We start from the raw sequence: 16,867 nt of genomic DNA, 5'->3' as shown, positions 1-16,867 counted from the left end.
AATAAAGGGGGATTTAATAACTTTACAGTGAAAGTCTTTACAGTCTTGTTTTTATAAAATATTTTCATTTTATATCTAATGCTTGTAAGCAAGTCGTGCTTTTAGCTTAATCCAGAGCAGGAGATTGTGATTTTATTTCTTACACACCGTTATGTAAAACATTATTTCACCACTAGGTGGCACTGCAACAGAGCAAAATATGAAACAACACTGATGCTTCACTTCTTTATGGAACCTACAGCCAAAATGTGGAGAAAAAAAAAACATACTAAAAAAAAAATTAAAATAAACAATTGATTCAAATGCAACAATGAAAAACATTATTCTTTTCAATGAAGAACATTATTCTTTTTAAAGTCACTGAATTAAAACAAAATACGATTTAGCACAGTCCCCAAAACAAACAAAACCATTATTCAGCAAAAGGCATCACCAACATTTGTGCTTATTCAGTAGTTTTAAATATTCATATACACTTTATATCATCCTATGAAGGTCCCTTTAAACCATTTTCATTGACTACAGACAGACATACAGAAATACTATCCTCAAAAACCCATCAAGAGTTTGAATGCCATGCTGCAAATGGCCAAAATGTTAGTAATGTAGTCAGTTATGAAAAGTCTTTGAGGCTACAGTTGGTTTTGTAACATCTATGGAATCCTAACCACTCCCGTGAAGTCTTGTAAAATAATTCCCACCATTCCAAATAGGAAAGTGCAAGACTTTCTAAAACTATTCTGCTTCAAGCATAATATTGTACAGTATGTTATTTTGACAGCTGGAAGACCTTAGTGAGAAAAAAAAAATCTCTCAACAGTTAAATGTTTCCTTTGGCTAACATTAAAAAAACCCTTTTAAATTCTTAAGACACTGTAACACAGAAAGTAGCCAAGAGCCATAGCAGAAACAGTGTCTACCCACATGCTCACATAATTACATAGAAATCACAATTCATTCAAATCTGTGAGCAGTTTTCAGCACATTTTGAGAACTTTTAAATTTAGAATTAGACTTTGCATGTTACACTACTTTAGTATAATATATAATTTTCTGTAAAATATGTTGCAGGCATTGAATGTGGCTCACAGTGACTTTGGTGGTACAAGTCATATGATGAAAATGCCAGTAGACATTTAATACACCAACAAGGAAAAGTTCTTCCCTCCAATTCCCATGTAGACATTGTACAAAGTTCAATTGGACAGTGATAAAAAGAATGTGCTTCTTAAGTAAAGAAGGCACAGGTGGTTGTTAAAGGTTTAAGTGGTCAATAAAGGCACAGAAAATCACACTACTTGATCTTGTTTTGATCATATTGTTGTCTTTTCATCTAATTTGATAAACTCAAGTGCAGTTTTCAGCATGAGACAAAATGTGCTGCTACAAAATATGTTTGCATATTCTATGCAAATTATAACCATGTCCCAATGAAAAAATTCCTCCAGACATTGTACATTTACAGCCATAAAAATGTCAAAAAAAAAAAAAAAGAATCAAAGAAGTCCTAACCACTCCCTGAAATTTTCCATCAATAATTATATTCTATAAATAAAACCAAACAGCCAATGAATGGCAACCCACAAATCTGCTAATGGATTAATTCATTAAAATGTTGTAGTGCAACCATGTAAACAAAAATGCGATTCCAAAATAACAGTATATTCCCATGTTGCTTCAGAGATTTTTGGTACAGTCTTGCACCACTGTTTAAAAAAGTACATCAAATGTGTGGTAACACATCCAAATCATCACATAAGGGAAAAGATTAAATGACAGAAGATATCGCTCCAACACTGACTGACTTTTGGTTTGCAAAGGCACTAAACTGAAAGCCTGTTTTGGCCATTTTGAAAATCACAATTTTCCGTCCTTTCCAGTCCATTTCCGTTGGGACAGGCCAGTGTTTCAAACAACTTCTGCCAGCAAATAAACAACGTTCTTTCTAAAGGAACTTAATCAGTCATTGTTTTCCATTTTAACACCACGTTTTGGTGCTTCTCAGCTCCAGGCATTCTGATTGGTCAAACAATTCTACACAGTATAGAGGACTGAGGAACTCACAGTGCAAAAATAAAATTAAAGTCTCAGAGTTGACAAACCAGGCCTCTAAAGTGATGAGATCGTCTGTGTTGTTGAGGCCTTTCCTTAGTCTTTTTGTTCTGCCCCATGATTAAAGAGCCATCTTCACTGTAATTGCACTTGGGTTAAGAGTAATGTGGAATTATAGTCATTCAAACTTCCATTGCTGGTTTCTGTCTCCAGTTGAGCATTTATTCATTTTCACATCAGTGCGCCCCTCGTCTGTGCGGTAAGACGTTATGCACATATCTGAGTTAGGGTGATATATACTCCCATCCTGGAATGAAAAATAGAGACATATCAGCTTATGCCTGTGAAACAACGAAACAGTTTGTCTGAGAAGGGCTTGGAGGGACGCTTACATCTCGGAACTCCCAGATGAGGGTGGAAGGAACTGGCTCTCCGTCTCGAGAACAGTGCTTCATCCCAATGTCGTTCTGGCCCACTGGAACCTCCGCACACAGCTCAGTCACAGAGTTAAAACGGATCTCCTTATTAGATGTATACTCAAAATACTTATGGAGTCGGAAACACAAGGGGAACAAAAATGACAGTCTGTCACTTATAGGTTGATAATTCTTCATATACAGATTGACACTGACTTTTTACATCACAAAACATTCATTAATTCATTCATTGTCTGGAACCACTTTTCCAATTCAGGGTCGTGGTGGGTTCTTCACGCCAGTCCTTCACAGGGCGACACATCACTCACACTCATGGACACTTTGGAGTCACCAATCCACTCTACCAACGTGTTTTTGGACTGTGAGAGGAAACTGGAGCACCTGGAGGAAACTCACACGGACACGGGAGAACACAGCAAACTCCTCACAGACAGTCACCCGGAAAGGGACTTGAACAACTCAACCTCCAGGTCACTGGAGCTACTGCGCCCATCACAAAACATTCATTCATTCATTCATTATCTGTAACCGCTTATCCAATTCAGGGTCGCGGTGGGTCCAGAGCCTACCTGGAATCAATGGGCGCAAGGCAGGGAATACAGCCTGGAGGGGGTGCCAGTCCTTCACAGGGCAACAGAGACACACACACACAAACACACACTTTGGAGTCACCAATCCACCTACCAATGTGTGTTTTTGGACTGTGGGAGGAAACCGGAGCACCCAGAGGAAACCCATGGGGAGAAACTCCTCACAGACAGTCACCCGGAGCGGGAATCGAACCCACAACCTCCAGGTCGAACCCCTACCTGCTGCGCCACCGTGCCGCATCATCACAAAACAATTAAAAATAAAATACACTGAAATGGATTTTTATGCAAAAAAAAAAATCCTCAATTTTCTTTTTACTCCAAAGGTAGACAATTAACCAGTGCCACTCTGGTTTTAGACTTTTAGGCAGTTTTATAAGATTTTATTTTGATACGCTGTATGGGTTTTGTAACTCAAGACTGCTTAAGTAAAGAATAAATTGCTGTCTAATCATGACACGTTTGGCTTTCAAAAATATTTGCCAAAAAATAATGCATGCCTGTTTGCTTTTACTTTGGAGGTTAAAAAATAATAACAGTAATATTTATAAATACATATTTCAAACCAAGCTGCATCAGACTGTATGATATTTAAAAAATATATTTTATATTTAAACAACATTATTTACTTGTTATTATTTACAAAAATTGACAAAAAACAGTAGCAACCATAATAAAAATTAAATTCTACCCATATTTCTGTCTAGTTGTTCTAGTAGCTCCAATGCATAATCTACAAAAATAAATTCTGATACATTTTGGCTTTTTGTCATAACTGGAAAATATTGTAGCTTAACTATTTCTTTTACTCTGAGTCTGAGGGATGTGATCTTGCTTTTGCAACAAATAAATGCACATTCCACTGAAGAAAAACATGGTGATTATTAAAAGAATCAAAGAGTGGAAGTGAAGTTAATAAGTAGTAAGCAAGTAGACACCCATTAGCGTCACACGCGGACTGGACAAAGGTCAAGAGTGAGGTGGGGCCTGGAGTTATTCAAAGAGAGAGTTTCTTTTCTCACAGAGACTTCCACATGCAAATCCTGATTTGCCATATCAGAAATGAGCTCAAACCTGCAGAGCAGAAAATGAGTCATTCTGAAGCTATATATAAATTAAATCATTCATTTGAATCATTTGAGATCATTCCGCTCTGCAGGAAAGGTCATCAATCAGCAGGGACTGATCACTCTTCTCACTCACTGAGATCTCACATATCGTCTATGGTGAGTTTCTGTAAAGAGAGGGCCCCATTCGGAAGCAAACGTATTTACACAGCCAGGCATCAGCCATTCTGCTCAGGGACCCTCATGTATCTTTTAAGCAGAGACCTGTCTTTGTGGAGAAGTGTCTAAGGTTGCCCTTATAGTCGAGCCTGTGGAAACATTGATTTTCACTCACACATAATGCTTATTCAGAGACACCTGATGCACAGCATCAATGAGTAATCAGTGATATCAATCTCAGGAAACACACCCAGGTCTTGATGCCACCCTACATTAAATATACATCCATATGGATGATTTACCTATTCTACTGCAATGGAACTAAAAAGGGACACCATGCTTTATCACGGATTCCTGTTTCACGATACATAAAGCCTGCTTTGTTTTGTGGCAAATTAAATAAACCAGGTTTGATCACATGCCCCATAACTGGGGGTGAAATGCATCTCATGTGTATTCTGAGGTCCCACAATACCTCTGGCCTTCATAGAGTATCCCTTTTATGTTTCTGACAGCTTGTTGTCTGTTAGGTATCTGAACAGGAATATGACACCAATGTTAATTACCTGATTGCCTCCCTGCCCATGGCAGCCAAACAGAGACAGGTGAGCCCCTGTGGGGTTGTGCTCCGGGGCATTGTAGTCCAGGCACTCGGAAGGGATCCCACTACTACGAACCTGCACCAAAAAGTAGAGGAAATGTATGTAAGAAAAGAAACCTGTAATAAAAAGTACTACAGTCTTGCTTGATCTCATGGCCCTCTGATTTTTAAAAATGTTTTAAAACTGATTTGGTTACAATTATTGACTGTTTACGACAGCCACATAGATTGTAGTAAATAACAAAGTTTAAGGTTTTGGAAGTTTTATCAAGACACTCAAAGCAGGGCCATGATGTAGGCCATCAATGAGCAGAATGAGCATGATTTGACCCTACATTTTATATGAAAAGCTATTTAAATAAAACAGCCAATCACCCAACAGCTAAGCTATGAGGTAGGCAAAGACTTGATTATTTTCTAATGTTTGCCTGTGTTTTTTTTAAAGAAGCGAGCTTGCAAAATGAAAACTGGAAAAAATATCTTGTGGTACATTGACAAATCCTAGCGAGTTACCAGATTAGTGAGTATCTGTGCAGCTACAGACTGAGTTGCCTAATGCCATTTACAGCCTCCACCCAAGAGGAATTTGTACATTAGAAACGTCAGCGTCACAAACTTCCAGGTTGTCTGACAGGTGAGTTGACTAAATCAGTCTTATGTTCAACAAAAGTTGATTCATAATGCCTTAGTTAAGTCTAAGTGCCAAGCTGCTGAATGGTGGATGTGTTGGTTTTGTGTTGTGGCTCTCTTTACATAGAAACTTTTCGCTTCTTTTTTTTTGTGTATAACACCACAGTATTACGCCTCTAATTTAAAACAGTCTGATATATGTTTAATAATAATCAAACATTCACTGTCGCTGAGCTATATTAACAGGTGGTGAACTGTACATTGGCCTTATTACTGTCTGTAATGTGTGATGTGTTTTTTTTTTTTAAATGGTAGGCCCAGGCAGCTTAATCCAGTGCTATTATTCTATTGTAATTTAAAAAGACCAATAACAACAGAAAGGGCAGAAATCCCATTCAAAATAGAGGTTCTGATACCAGGGTGGACTCAAATGTGTGTAAGAGTAATTTTATACTTTTAACTCACTAAAATTCCACTTCAGAAACACTTACAGCTCCATGCCAGCTGGGTCTGTCCTCTGGCACATGGAGGTCAGGGTAGATATTCTTCAGATACCAGTCAAAGTTCTTGCATTTTAGTCGGTCTCGTAAAAGAATCCTGTCTGAGATGTCCCCATATGTTTCCTACAAGAGAGTAAACACTAGTTCTTTCATGTAGCACAGAAGTAGAAAGAGCAAGTCTCAGCATATCCTTTTATTTAAATTGAATCCGTTTGGTGTGTGGTGTTTTTCCATCTTAAATTTGGCACTGGAACTGGCAAACTTTTCATAATTTCACATCACACAAACAAATATACTTGTAATTATTTAACAACACAGTGTGGTCTGAAAATAGATTTAAGCATGCAGTTAGCAAACTGGCTCTACCTAATATATCATGGTTGATCATCTGTATTTTGGGTATGGAAATGGATTATGGGCAAATTTGACTGAAATAATGCATGAATTCACACTGCTTAATAAAAAATATACATACATTATGTGGTGAATAAAAGCAGAAATATTTTTTCTACAAAATTCAAGTGGTCATGGCTCACTAGCTAAACTAAACCCTATGTTCACTTCCAGATAATGCTGACACGTCCGTGACTCGACTGGTCTACCTACACGTGTAAAATACACACAGCCTTCAATAATGATATGAGGCAAGATTACTTTCAGGTTCCACACCCAGAACAATCACAAATGTGGGTTAAGGTGTTTACATTCAAGCAGGATGTAACACAATAACCTTTTTTCCACTCCCAGCTCCTGCAAGTACACCAACAAATATCCATCAGCATCGGTGTACACTAATCCAGGAGTGGAAGCCTGCCAATTTTACCTGCCAGCACATCCTTCTATGCTGACATGTGTTATTAATGTATTGCTTGATCAAAGTTTCCAGTTTTTATTAATGTAGACATAATCAATATCAATATGAATATCATATCAATTCTGGAATATGCACTAGGAGTTTTAAGCAACAAAACACAGCGATATACTTTCGTCAGAACACAAAAAGTGCCAAGCAAAGACAGCAGAACAAATAAGAATGCCAAAGACCAAAACTCTACCTTACGAGCAGGAGGGTTGCGGTTATAAAAGTGTTCTTTGTAGGAGTCCATCCAGACTTCAGCAGCTCGGACTGTGTTCTGGAGGAAATTTGGCCTGGCATACGGTGCCTTCTTAGGGAACACATGACCAACGTGGGAGCAAGGGTGAATCTCTAGGGTCCCACCACATTGCCAGACCTGCATGCCAGAAACAATCTATGTTTATGAGGTTTTACTTAAATGCATGCAAAATGCAAAAAGAAAATAATGTAGTAAATATCAGCCTACAAGACTTTCTAATGAACGCAAGCACAAGGTCACAATATAGATATTTCCATAACTGAAGTCTGTCACAGTTCTCTTCCTGAATTTCAAGTTTTTATTCTGTCACACACTATTTGTATTTTGTGACTTCTGTCTTTCAAAGCTGAAAAAGAGGAAGTGCCTTTGAGATGTTCAAATAACAGGAAAAATCCTCCTCTGATGTAAACAGAACGGAAATCCAGAGGAAGTAGATTATATTTTGTTGCAAGATATTATCCTTCCAATGTGTCTGTAAACCTGTTCCCAGCCCATCAATTATAAATTGAAGTTTCTTCAAGTCTCTTGAAGACATTGTACTGTACTCTGTTTCCACATGCATAAAACATTACTCAGAGTTATGCATCATCCATCTTCATTTTTATCCACAAGCCAAAAGAAAGGAATCCAGTATACAGGATGCCACTAATTATGCACAGTTCAAACTGTAGGGCCATGATACAAACATCAACATGCTCCACTGGAAAGAGAACACAAAGAAATCAGAAAATTTTACCCTAAAAGAAAGTTCTAGATTTTCCCCTCCCCACACCTCCATCCCCATGTCGTAAGTGCCCAGGTACTCAAAGTAGGCTTTGCTCACTGCAAACAAACCCCCAGCCATGGTGGGAGACCTGTGAAAAGCAGAGGAGCAGAACATTGGCAGCACATCAGAGATATTCATCAGCACATCTCTGCCAACTTCTTAGTTTGCACTCGCAGCCTCTGGAGAACATCTAGTCTTTCAGAAGTAAGACTGGACCTATTAGAGCATAGCGCAACTGCACATAAGAAATGTTAGACGGATATGTGCTTTGAAGCCCGGTTTTAGTACAATAACTAACAGGAGGGGCAAAGTAAGGATTATGTATTTCAAAGCCATTCAATGGCCACCACAAAAAATACTATTGTCTGACCCTCTTCACTGAACATTGCAGATCTGCTTCTTTAATTACCAAGTAATGTGGAAAGAGGAGCTCTTTTCAGAGAGGCTGACAAAGCACTAACCTAATGGGGTCAGTCCGGGAATTCCGTCTCCGGCGATCAACATCTGGCACAGAGTGCCACTGGAAGGTTAGCCGCCAGTCAAAGCCACCAACCATGGGCTCTTCAGTCTGCATGTAAAACTCAAATGAGTTCCAGTCAATTGTGTCGATCACTGGGCAAATGATAGTGCTTTCATTCTGTCCAATCCTGCAAGAAAGGACATAGGAAAAACATAAGAAGAAGTCAGTGGAAAGTGCAGTGAAAAGGCTCTCCCATGGTACAATAATGAACTTGTGAATCTTCATCCTCAGCACTGTTGAGTTTTGGCTTTGGCACTGCATAGCAATGGAGGAGAGAAAGCCCCTGCTGCAGTCTTGTTCATTAAGTTAGTAGACATGGATTCAAGGAGAACATTCCAGATTGAAAATAAAATATAATTACAGGGGTTAGAAACTGAAACACCTGGTTTTAGACCACAATAATTTATTAATATGGTGTAGGGCCTCCTTTTGCGGCCAATACAGCGTCAATTCGTCTTGGGAATGACATATACAAGTCCTGCACAGTGGTCAGAGGGATTTTAAGCCATTCTTCTTGCAGGATAGTGGCCAGGTCACTACGTGATGCTGGTGGAGGAAAACGTTTCCTGACTCGCTCCTCCAAAACACCCCAAAGTGGCTCAATAATATTTAGATCTGGTGACTGTGCAGGCCATGGGAGATGTTCAACTTCACTTTCATGTTCATCAAACCAATCTTTCACCAGTCTTGCTGTGTGTATTGGTGCATTGTCGTCCTGATACACAGCACCGCCTTCAGGACACAATGTTTGAACCATTGGATGCACATGGTCTTACTGGTGCAATGTGCAATTAATGAAGATTGGCCACCAGGCTGGTCCAATTTAGCCATGAACTCTCCCACACTAAAATGACAGGTGTTTCAGTTTCATTGCCTAACCCCTGTAGTAGTGTCAATCCAGACAAACTGCTTTTAAAGACTTTGCACGTTTGTCTGAGGGTGTGTACCTGTGTAGGAGTGGCTCAATCCAGCCAGGCACACATTCACAGTGGCAATCCAGAAAGGTGAGGACATCCCCCGTGGCAAAGGTGGCACCAATAAGCCGGGCTCTGACCAGCCCCTCTCTCTTATTGGTACGGATGAGACGTACACGTTCCAGGTTACTGATGTAGTCCTCCAGCTGGGATTTCAGGTAGCCTGTGGTCATCATTGAGAGAGAATAGCCACTTAATCAACATCTTAAGGTTAATCAGACTAACTACCATAATGCTCAACCGTACCACAGACCATTCAGGGCTCTCTTTAATTATTTTCTATAATCAAAAGGATTTCTAGAATTTGTATTTCTGAACTTTGTATGTCCATTACTTTATATTAAAACCAATTTCATAAATCAGTAGTTTTATTAATGTCTTATATAATCATTTAATCATTATTAGTTTTATATTCAAAGAAGACTTTGAAGATTACTGTTATTTTCTCTTTCCTATACTTGGCAATACTTAAAAAGAAATCACCAGCTTTGAGATATTATCATTGTAAACATGTGATAATGCAGTTTCTGCTGATATTTTTGTTCCCCCCTGGAGCCAAACATAAGGTTCCAAGGAATTCAAAATTTTATATCATCTGCGTGTTTATCAATTGTTTATCAATTCTACTTTACTCTGTCCAACAGGGTCTGCATAATTTAGTTGTAACTGCACATTCCTAGATGGATATAGTGGAGGTCAGGCAAAATGGCCTAAAATCAAGGGTCTGCCAAAGTGCATTTTTGGTGTTTCAGTAAGAGCAGCATGGGCTCAGCAGAATGATTCGGAGATTCCAGCTGAGCGCTTCAGGGAGGCCACTTGAGAGGAAATGGTTTCTTATGAGGTCAGTTAAGACTCAAGCCACAGGCAGCAGTGTAATGTCTGAGAAGAAGACAGTACTGGATCCACACCAAGCTGGAGATTAATGTTCATATTAAACACCAGGGTGTGAGTGGAGAAGTCCCAATCCTTTTTGGTCATTGAAACAAATACAATTTCTGTCTCACCCCGGTCACTGAAGTCATCAATGAGTATGATCTCTTTCAGCAGGACAGCAGGTGTGGTCTCCAGCACACTGTGGATGGTTCTCAGCAGAGTGGACCAGGCCTCATTATAGAAGGCTATGATCACAGATGTGGTTGGGAGGTGACGGATGTCATACTTCTGGGATTTACATCTGTCAATAAACAGAGTGAATATTCAGTAAGGAATAGTAACTAGCCCCAGTAACTTTCCACCATCCTCTTTACATCCATGACACTCAAATATCAGCCTTGTATAAGTGAATGGTTTTTGGTCCAGGAAAATTCAGCATTAAAAACAACTGACTGACTGTGTGTAAGAAAGGATTGAGGAGTATAAAGCAAAAAGGCTTTTAACACGTCAGCTAGACATGCCAGAGTGATTTTCACAGGAGTCTGGGGAACAGAAGCCAGTGCATGAGAGTGGGGGTTGGAGCAGTGGTTAAAGGAGAGAGGCAGCAGTATCCTTGACTAAATAGAGGGTGACAGCTTGTGTTTTGCAGACTTCTACTGGACTCACTCCAAAACACAACTACAAGGGCAGAGGCTCCACGCACTCACCAAGAAGCACTGAATCCCAAGTAGCACTATTTTCTTCAAGGATCACTCATCACAACAAGGAATACTTAAAGAAACACATCAAGGACAGAAACCAAGCCAAGGCATAAGATTAATGGGGCAATTGCTGCGTTAAAGACAAGCACTGACATGTTGAAGAGCACTTTTAAAGAGTGTCAAAATTTAGCAGCAACTGACAAGTATTCCAGACAGTGTTGAAAAACTGTTTTAGCGCAGCTTGAGAACTCCAAAACCCAGTGAAATTTTGCAGCTGGAACATAGACTTAAAACACTGACCAGGAAATTAAAAGCTCAATTTATGTCACTCTTCCATTTATTAATCTTTTATTTTCTTTCAAGGGATAACAAATGGGTCTCATAAGGCAACCCTCAGTAACAATGAGAAATCATTGATTAAACCAACATGGGCTAGATGTGAAAATGAGAATTGGGGGTTGGGGGTGAAGAGTTCCATAGACATACCAAATTTAACACAAAGATCTGTGTTTCATTAGAGAGAACTGCTTTGCATGAGAGGCAATGGAACATCTCATCATAAAACCACACAGTTCTCACCATGGGACAAGAGCACATGTGAAAAATTACTGGAGAATGTTTATAGCACACAATAAAAAAAGAATTGTTTCAAACATTGCACAACATGGTGACGTTCATGTTAATCAGATGTAATAACTTCATATGTTTATACACTTCGCTGTGGCATCCAAATCAATGAACAATGCATTTTCCCATTACAATGCACTAAGTCAACAAAGTTTTTCTTAAGAAACATTTGCTTACAGCATTTTATAAACTGACAGCATGAAAACAGACTAGGGCTGAACCGAGCAGTAATTCAGAGGCTTCAAATATTCCCACACATTTTCAAATGAGTTCTTCAAAATAAGTTCTTAAACTCACCCATGAAAACAACAATGCTTAAGTTTAGCAATTTGGTGGCAACAGTAAATTAACAGTCAGGCTGCAGCCCAGCAAGGCAGACACCATATGTTACTACTGTAGCTCTGGTAGAGAACTAGAAATTTCATTTTACTGATTCCCATCATAGCTTGAGTATTAGTTTATCAGTGTTTGTTGCATTTATTTACTTTAACAAGTTTTTTTTTTATATTACGGAAAGCAGATGTCAGCGTTGTAGGAAGTTACAAAGAGAGGAGCAGAGAACTAGATATTGTGGTACTATCCTGCTCAGCTGGTGCAGCCTGTCCTCCTAGACCTATTGTCTGGCCAAAAATAGAAAATTTAAACAATTTTCCACTTACCTTAAATGTAGTCGATCAGGCACGACTCGTTTAGTGTTTGAAGTCTGCTACTTTAGTAATTCAGTGGAAAGACAAATCTAATGAACCTAACAAGTAACTGAAGCTAATGGTCAGCGGGTCATTGTTTGTATTTCAGTACGCAAATTCTTAAGAGCCTATAATTGGATAACTGCTGCAAGGATTTAGCTTTTTCTTAACCCCAACTAATGCATTCAGTAGCGTCTCATTTTTTAAACAACCATGTGGAGGACATATCCCTTGGTTGTGGAATAGATGTTTCAGGAGGGTCAAATTATTGGCTTGCATCAAGTTAAGAAAACAACTGAGGACACTGCTGAAATTACTGGAACTGAGCTAAGAACTGTGCAACATATTATTAAAGCGTAGAAGGATAGTAAACCATCAATTTTGTTGAAGCAATGTGGTCAGAAAAAATCTTGAATGACCAGAGATGATTTAAACTCTTGGTTAAGTCCAATCATTAGGATTCTCGGCTAGAGAAAGTAAGAGCCTTTTAAAGTAAGAGTCACACAAGAAGAACTCACAGGATTGGCCATTAGGAATCCTAACAGACTAAATATTTCAATTTGCTAGGGACCATAAAGACTGGATATTTTCCTAATGGCAAGGGTTTATTCCAGGACAGCAATGCCAAGATTCTAAGGGCTGAAGCTATGAAAAAGTTCTGGGAGCATGAACTGGCCACTGAAGAATACTGAACGTAACTCCACCACAAGTCTTTAAGTGGTTTGACTCTCTCTTTCTTTCTCATTCTCATTACAAGATATAAACCAAGAAATAATACAGCTCTGGATGAAAGTGTGATGTTGCATAAGGTGAGCAAAGCAACGCCATTAGAAATGCCTAAAAAAAAGGTGTCCAACAAAATATCAGAGTGTGACTTTTTTGACAAGAATTAGACATCTAAATCTAAATAATCTCCCACTTACCTCAAATATAGTTGCTAACTGTCACAAAGTTAAATGTAGTGTCAGTAGCCATCTCTAAGTTATATGTTTTAAGTAAGCCAACTGTTTTTGATTACACCGTTGTCATAGATAAGGAGAAGTAAACTTACTCATGCATCCTGTTATCCATAATGTGGCGATGAAGGGATATCTTGTCGCTGACAAATATGTTGATGGCATAGCGTTCAATGCTGTCCTCCTCTTGCTTTTTCTCTTCAGAATTGAGGCTTAGCCTGGCAGCTTTACCCCACTCTCCAGGTGCATTAGGGTCTGGAGGAGGCTTTGTGTAAATGGGCCGCAGAAGGCTCGCTTCATCTTCTTCGGCCTGCTGTGAAAACTGCCGGACCAGGACATTATGGGTCGAGTCATTCTCAGACGGAGCCACAGTAGAGGAACGGAAAAGAAGGAGGTAGAAAAGCCACAAGACAGAGATTAAGAAGCAGGCCTTCGAGAGCAGATTCACCTTCTTTGACCAGCGTACCCTCATCTCCACGACAGCATGCAGCACACTGTGCTGCCACTCAATCAGCTCTGGGGCTACTGCTCACTGAAAGACAGGGCGAGCATCAACACAAATAACAGGAAAATTAGCAACTGTCCAAAAAGCAAGGGACTGATACACAAAGATCTTAAAACTGTGACAACATTGTGACATTATATTTTTTTTTTAATGCCACACACTAAAGTGTGAAGCATTAATGCCATGCATCAATAAGACATTGGCATTTCAAAGGGAATATATGCTAAAAATTATTCTAACACTGAATAAAGAAATTACAAAGCACTCCAAAAGTGGACAAACAGGCTTTTCAACATTAATCTATGTATTCCTTTGGTTAGTAAGATCTAGCGATCCTAGTCAATTAGCAGTATTTTAAAAGACCTGCCAAAGAGTGCCATGGTTATGTCTGCACAGTATCCATCCTCATCACATGCAACCTGCAGTGTAATCACATAATTGGTCTTCATTAATATTTCAGCAGGCAGGGATTTGGACAAACAGTAGCAGTGATAGACACGGAGACTGATTGTGTCCCTCAGTCTTAGATGATCTACTTGTAAACCTCATCTTGGGTTGCACAGCACAGCCATAATAAGCTTATAATATATAATCATTATACCATCGATATAATGACTGATATTTCTAGCCACAATGCTGAGTAACACACATAAAAGAGAGGAAAGCCGATGACAAATAGTTGATCATTGGTAAGTCTATTTGAAGAATGAGGTTTGGCACAATTACAGCACATTCCATTGTAAATAATGACAACTCGCAAGGGGAAGTAATGTCTGATAATACAGCTTTCACCTTTAGCAGAATCCTTTATAATGATTTAATATGCCTTACAATATTTGTCAAGGATTTGACTTGGTCAGTATTTGAATATTTTGACCAGGGAGTTCCCCTGGCTGGTATTTGGTCTTTGGGAAACTATTAAAATGTAAATTATAATCAATCCAGGTTAACAAAATAAAAAGTCTTAATTATAGTACAAATTGAAAATTGCAATCTGTTCTTATCCTCATTCACACTTTTGTGATTTCCTAGATCATTAGCAAATCAAATTAAGTATTATTGGGGTAACAAGCTGTCAGTGGTATTACTGTGAATGAGTCTCAACCGTCACCATACTCCCTTTAAAAAGTGTCCTGCACCAACCATACAAATATAACTCACACATCCATAACAAAAGATAAATGTAGGTTGAGGAAATTTTTCTGAATAGAAATGGCTTGTGTTAAATATATTTTCGTTTATTTACAAGAGCTGAGACACATTTAGTGTGATTCAGGTGTAGTAATGAACCCAATAAGGTTTAGTTTGTGAGCTCAAAATGTGTCGTATTTGACGCTAATGAGAAAACGTCAGAAGCACTGACTGGATGCTGTCAATAACGATAATGTACACTGAAAATATCATTCATAAGTGTTTATTTTACATGTTTATTCGTTTAACTGTATTACATATGTAAAAGAAACATACTAGAATTAATCATTTTACATTTCTCGACCTCGAGTCTGAATTTGGAGTGGTTTTGGCCCAATTTAGACTCGGTCCTGACTCCATCTCGACCAGAGACAGCCTTGACTCGGCAAATTAGGTCTTGGACACAGCCCTTCTACAAAGTGCACTACAGAGGGGCTAGGGAGTCATTTGAGATGCGGACGTTAAGAGCGCCCAACGGAAAGGAAAGACAAAACGACTGCCAGGGTTCAGCAGGGACACGACCAGTCGTGTGTGAAGACAGAACAGAAAAAAGGAGTTATTACAGATCAGGAAAGTGTTGCTTTCGACGCCAGCCTGATGGGTCAGATGAAGCTACAGCTGTCTTCCTGTTAACGTTAGAGTTGTTGTCTGTTACTATAGTGCGAACCCCCAACACACCAACTTTTCTAAATTATGGTAAAAATATCTTCTTACTCAAACTAAATGGTGCAGCATTTACACCCTGGTTCTGGTGCCATTTAAAAGTGTAAAATAGACTACAGATAGGAAAGCTGACCAACAAGAAGTCAACGTCATTTTCCTACTTCTTTAGCGACACCGAGCTCATAAAACAAAACACCCGGTTAAAGCCGTGTCGTACAAGGAAGAGTGAGAGCTAGCCTTGCAAAAAATAAAAATCCAAACATTAGCGAATGTTAGGTACACAGTCTGACAGAGTGTTGGTTTTATTTCAGGAGGCTGTAACATGTCCTACCTGCTGTCTGCATTCCGCGTCCTCCAGCTGCGTGTCAGATTCCTTCACGGAAAACAGGGGTGTTTAGCCTGTTAGCTTGCTGCAGAGTGGGTTGGAGCTGTCAGTTCTCTTTCAAAGACACACACAGCTTCCCTTTATCCACGCACACACACATTGCAGCCCCGAGTCTTATCTGAGAGGAAAGAGCTCCCCCCTGCATTTCCTCACATAACACCTTTAGAGGGTCACTTTAACCTCGATAAATAAACTTTTGCTATAAGCCCACACACAAGGCTGGGTTTACACTAAAGTTGCACAAACAAGAGACAGCGGTGAAAACGTCTGGCTAGACTGTGTTACTTCTGAAAAAAAATGAAAAATCGTTGCTGTAGGAAGTTGGCCAAGTTTCCATTGATGCCGTTGATCACGTGACGAGAGTTTCACGCTTCAAAAAACAAAACACTTGAAACGAAGAACCAGCTCTACATCTGATATATTTATGTTCTGAAGACTGGGCTAACATCTGTGTGTTTGAAAAAAGAGCGGGGAAATGACCAGCTGTTACAGTCGTGGTTGTGAGGCGATGGGCTACAGTATCTAGATCAACACCAGTTAATGTATTATTAATTTATAATCACAACATTACCCCAGTCCCAAAGATTAAATCTGAGATATTTTGACACAATACCTTGTTCTATAAATCAGCCCCCCACCCACCCCCCCAAAAAAAGAGATGGCTACTAACGCTACATTTAACTTTGTTACAGTTAGCAACTGTATTTGAAGTAAGTGGACGATTATTTAGATTTAGATGTCCAACATTTTTGTTTAGAAGTTGAATTGACAACCAGAATGGGATTTACCTACTGCTGTGCACCGCACATGAGCCTATCAAAGTTATATCATCATACAACTAGGATTAGGCAAGACTTGGTGTTTTTCTG

General features: G+C 39.2%; 1 protein-coding gene across 1 annotated transcript; it reads right to left on the bottom strand.

The window, feature by feature from the left end:
• Window positions 1-1,048: 1,048 nt before the first annotated feature.
• poc1bl (POC1 centriolar protein homolog B (Chlamydomonas), like) lies at window positions 1,049-16,166 on the bottom strand. The gene is made up of 11 exons (XM_066674085.1): window positions 15,945-16,166; window positions 13,350-13,786; window positions 10,416-10,585; window positions 9,385-9,574; window positions 8,379-8,564; window positions 7,888-8,005; window positions 7,092-7,268; window positions 6,028-6,159; window positions 4,872-4,982; window positions 2,445-2,597; window positions 1,049-2,359 (listed from the first exon to the last, which is right to left on the bottom strand). The coding sequence occupies exons 2-11, from the start codon at window positions 13,724-13,726 to the stop codon at window positions 2,231-2,233; spliced, it is 1,743 nt and encodes a 580-aa protein (XP_066530182.1). The 5' UTR covers window positions 13,727-13,786; window positions 15,945-16,166; the 3' UTR covers window positions 1,049-2,230.
• Window positions 16,167-16,867: the final 701 nt, after the last annotated feature.

The sequence above is a fragment of the Hoplias malabaricus genome, chromosome 6 (assembly GCF_029633855.1).
Source record: "Hoplias malabaricus isolate fHopMal1 chromosome 6, fHopMal1.hap1, whole genome shotgun sequence".
In the NCBI taxonomy this organism is placed as follows: Eukaryota; Metazoa; Chordata; class Actinopteri; order Characiformes; family Erythrinidae; genus Hoplias; species Hoplias malabaricus.
The sequence above is the reverse complement of the archived record's forward strand: the minus strand, read 5'-3'. Positions and strand labels throughout refer to the sequence as shown.

Excerpts from the sequence above, each read along its gene's own strand:
- poc1bl (XM_066674085.1), bottom strand. The coding sequence starts at position 13,726 with ATGAGGGTACGCTGGTCAAAGAAGGTGAATCTGCTCTCGAAGGCCTGC. Across the intron at positions 9,575-10,415 it reads TGATGACTTCAGTGACCGGG|GCTACCTGAAATCCCAGCTG; the intron begins GTGAGACAGAAA and ends TGATGACCACAG. Across the intron at positions 2,360-2,444 it reads TCATCTGGGAGTTCCGAGAT|GATGGGAGTATATATCACCC; the intron begins GTAAGCGTCCCT and ends TTTTCATTCCAG.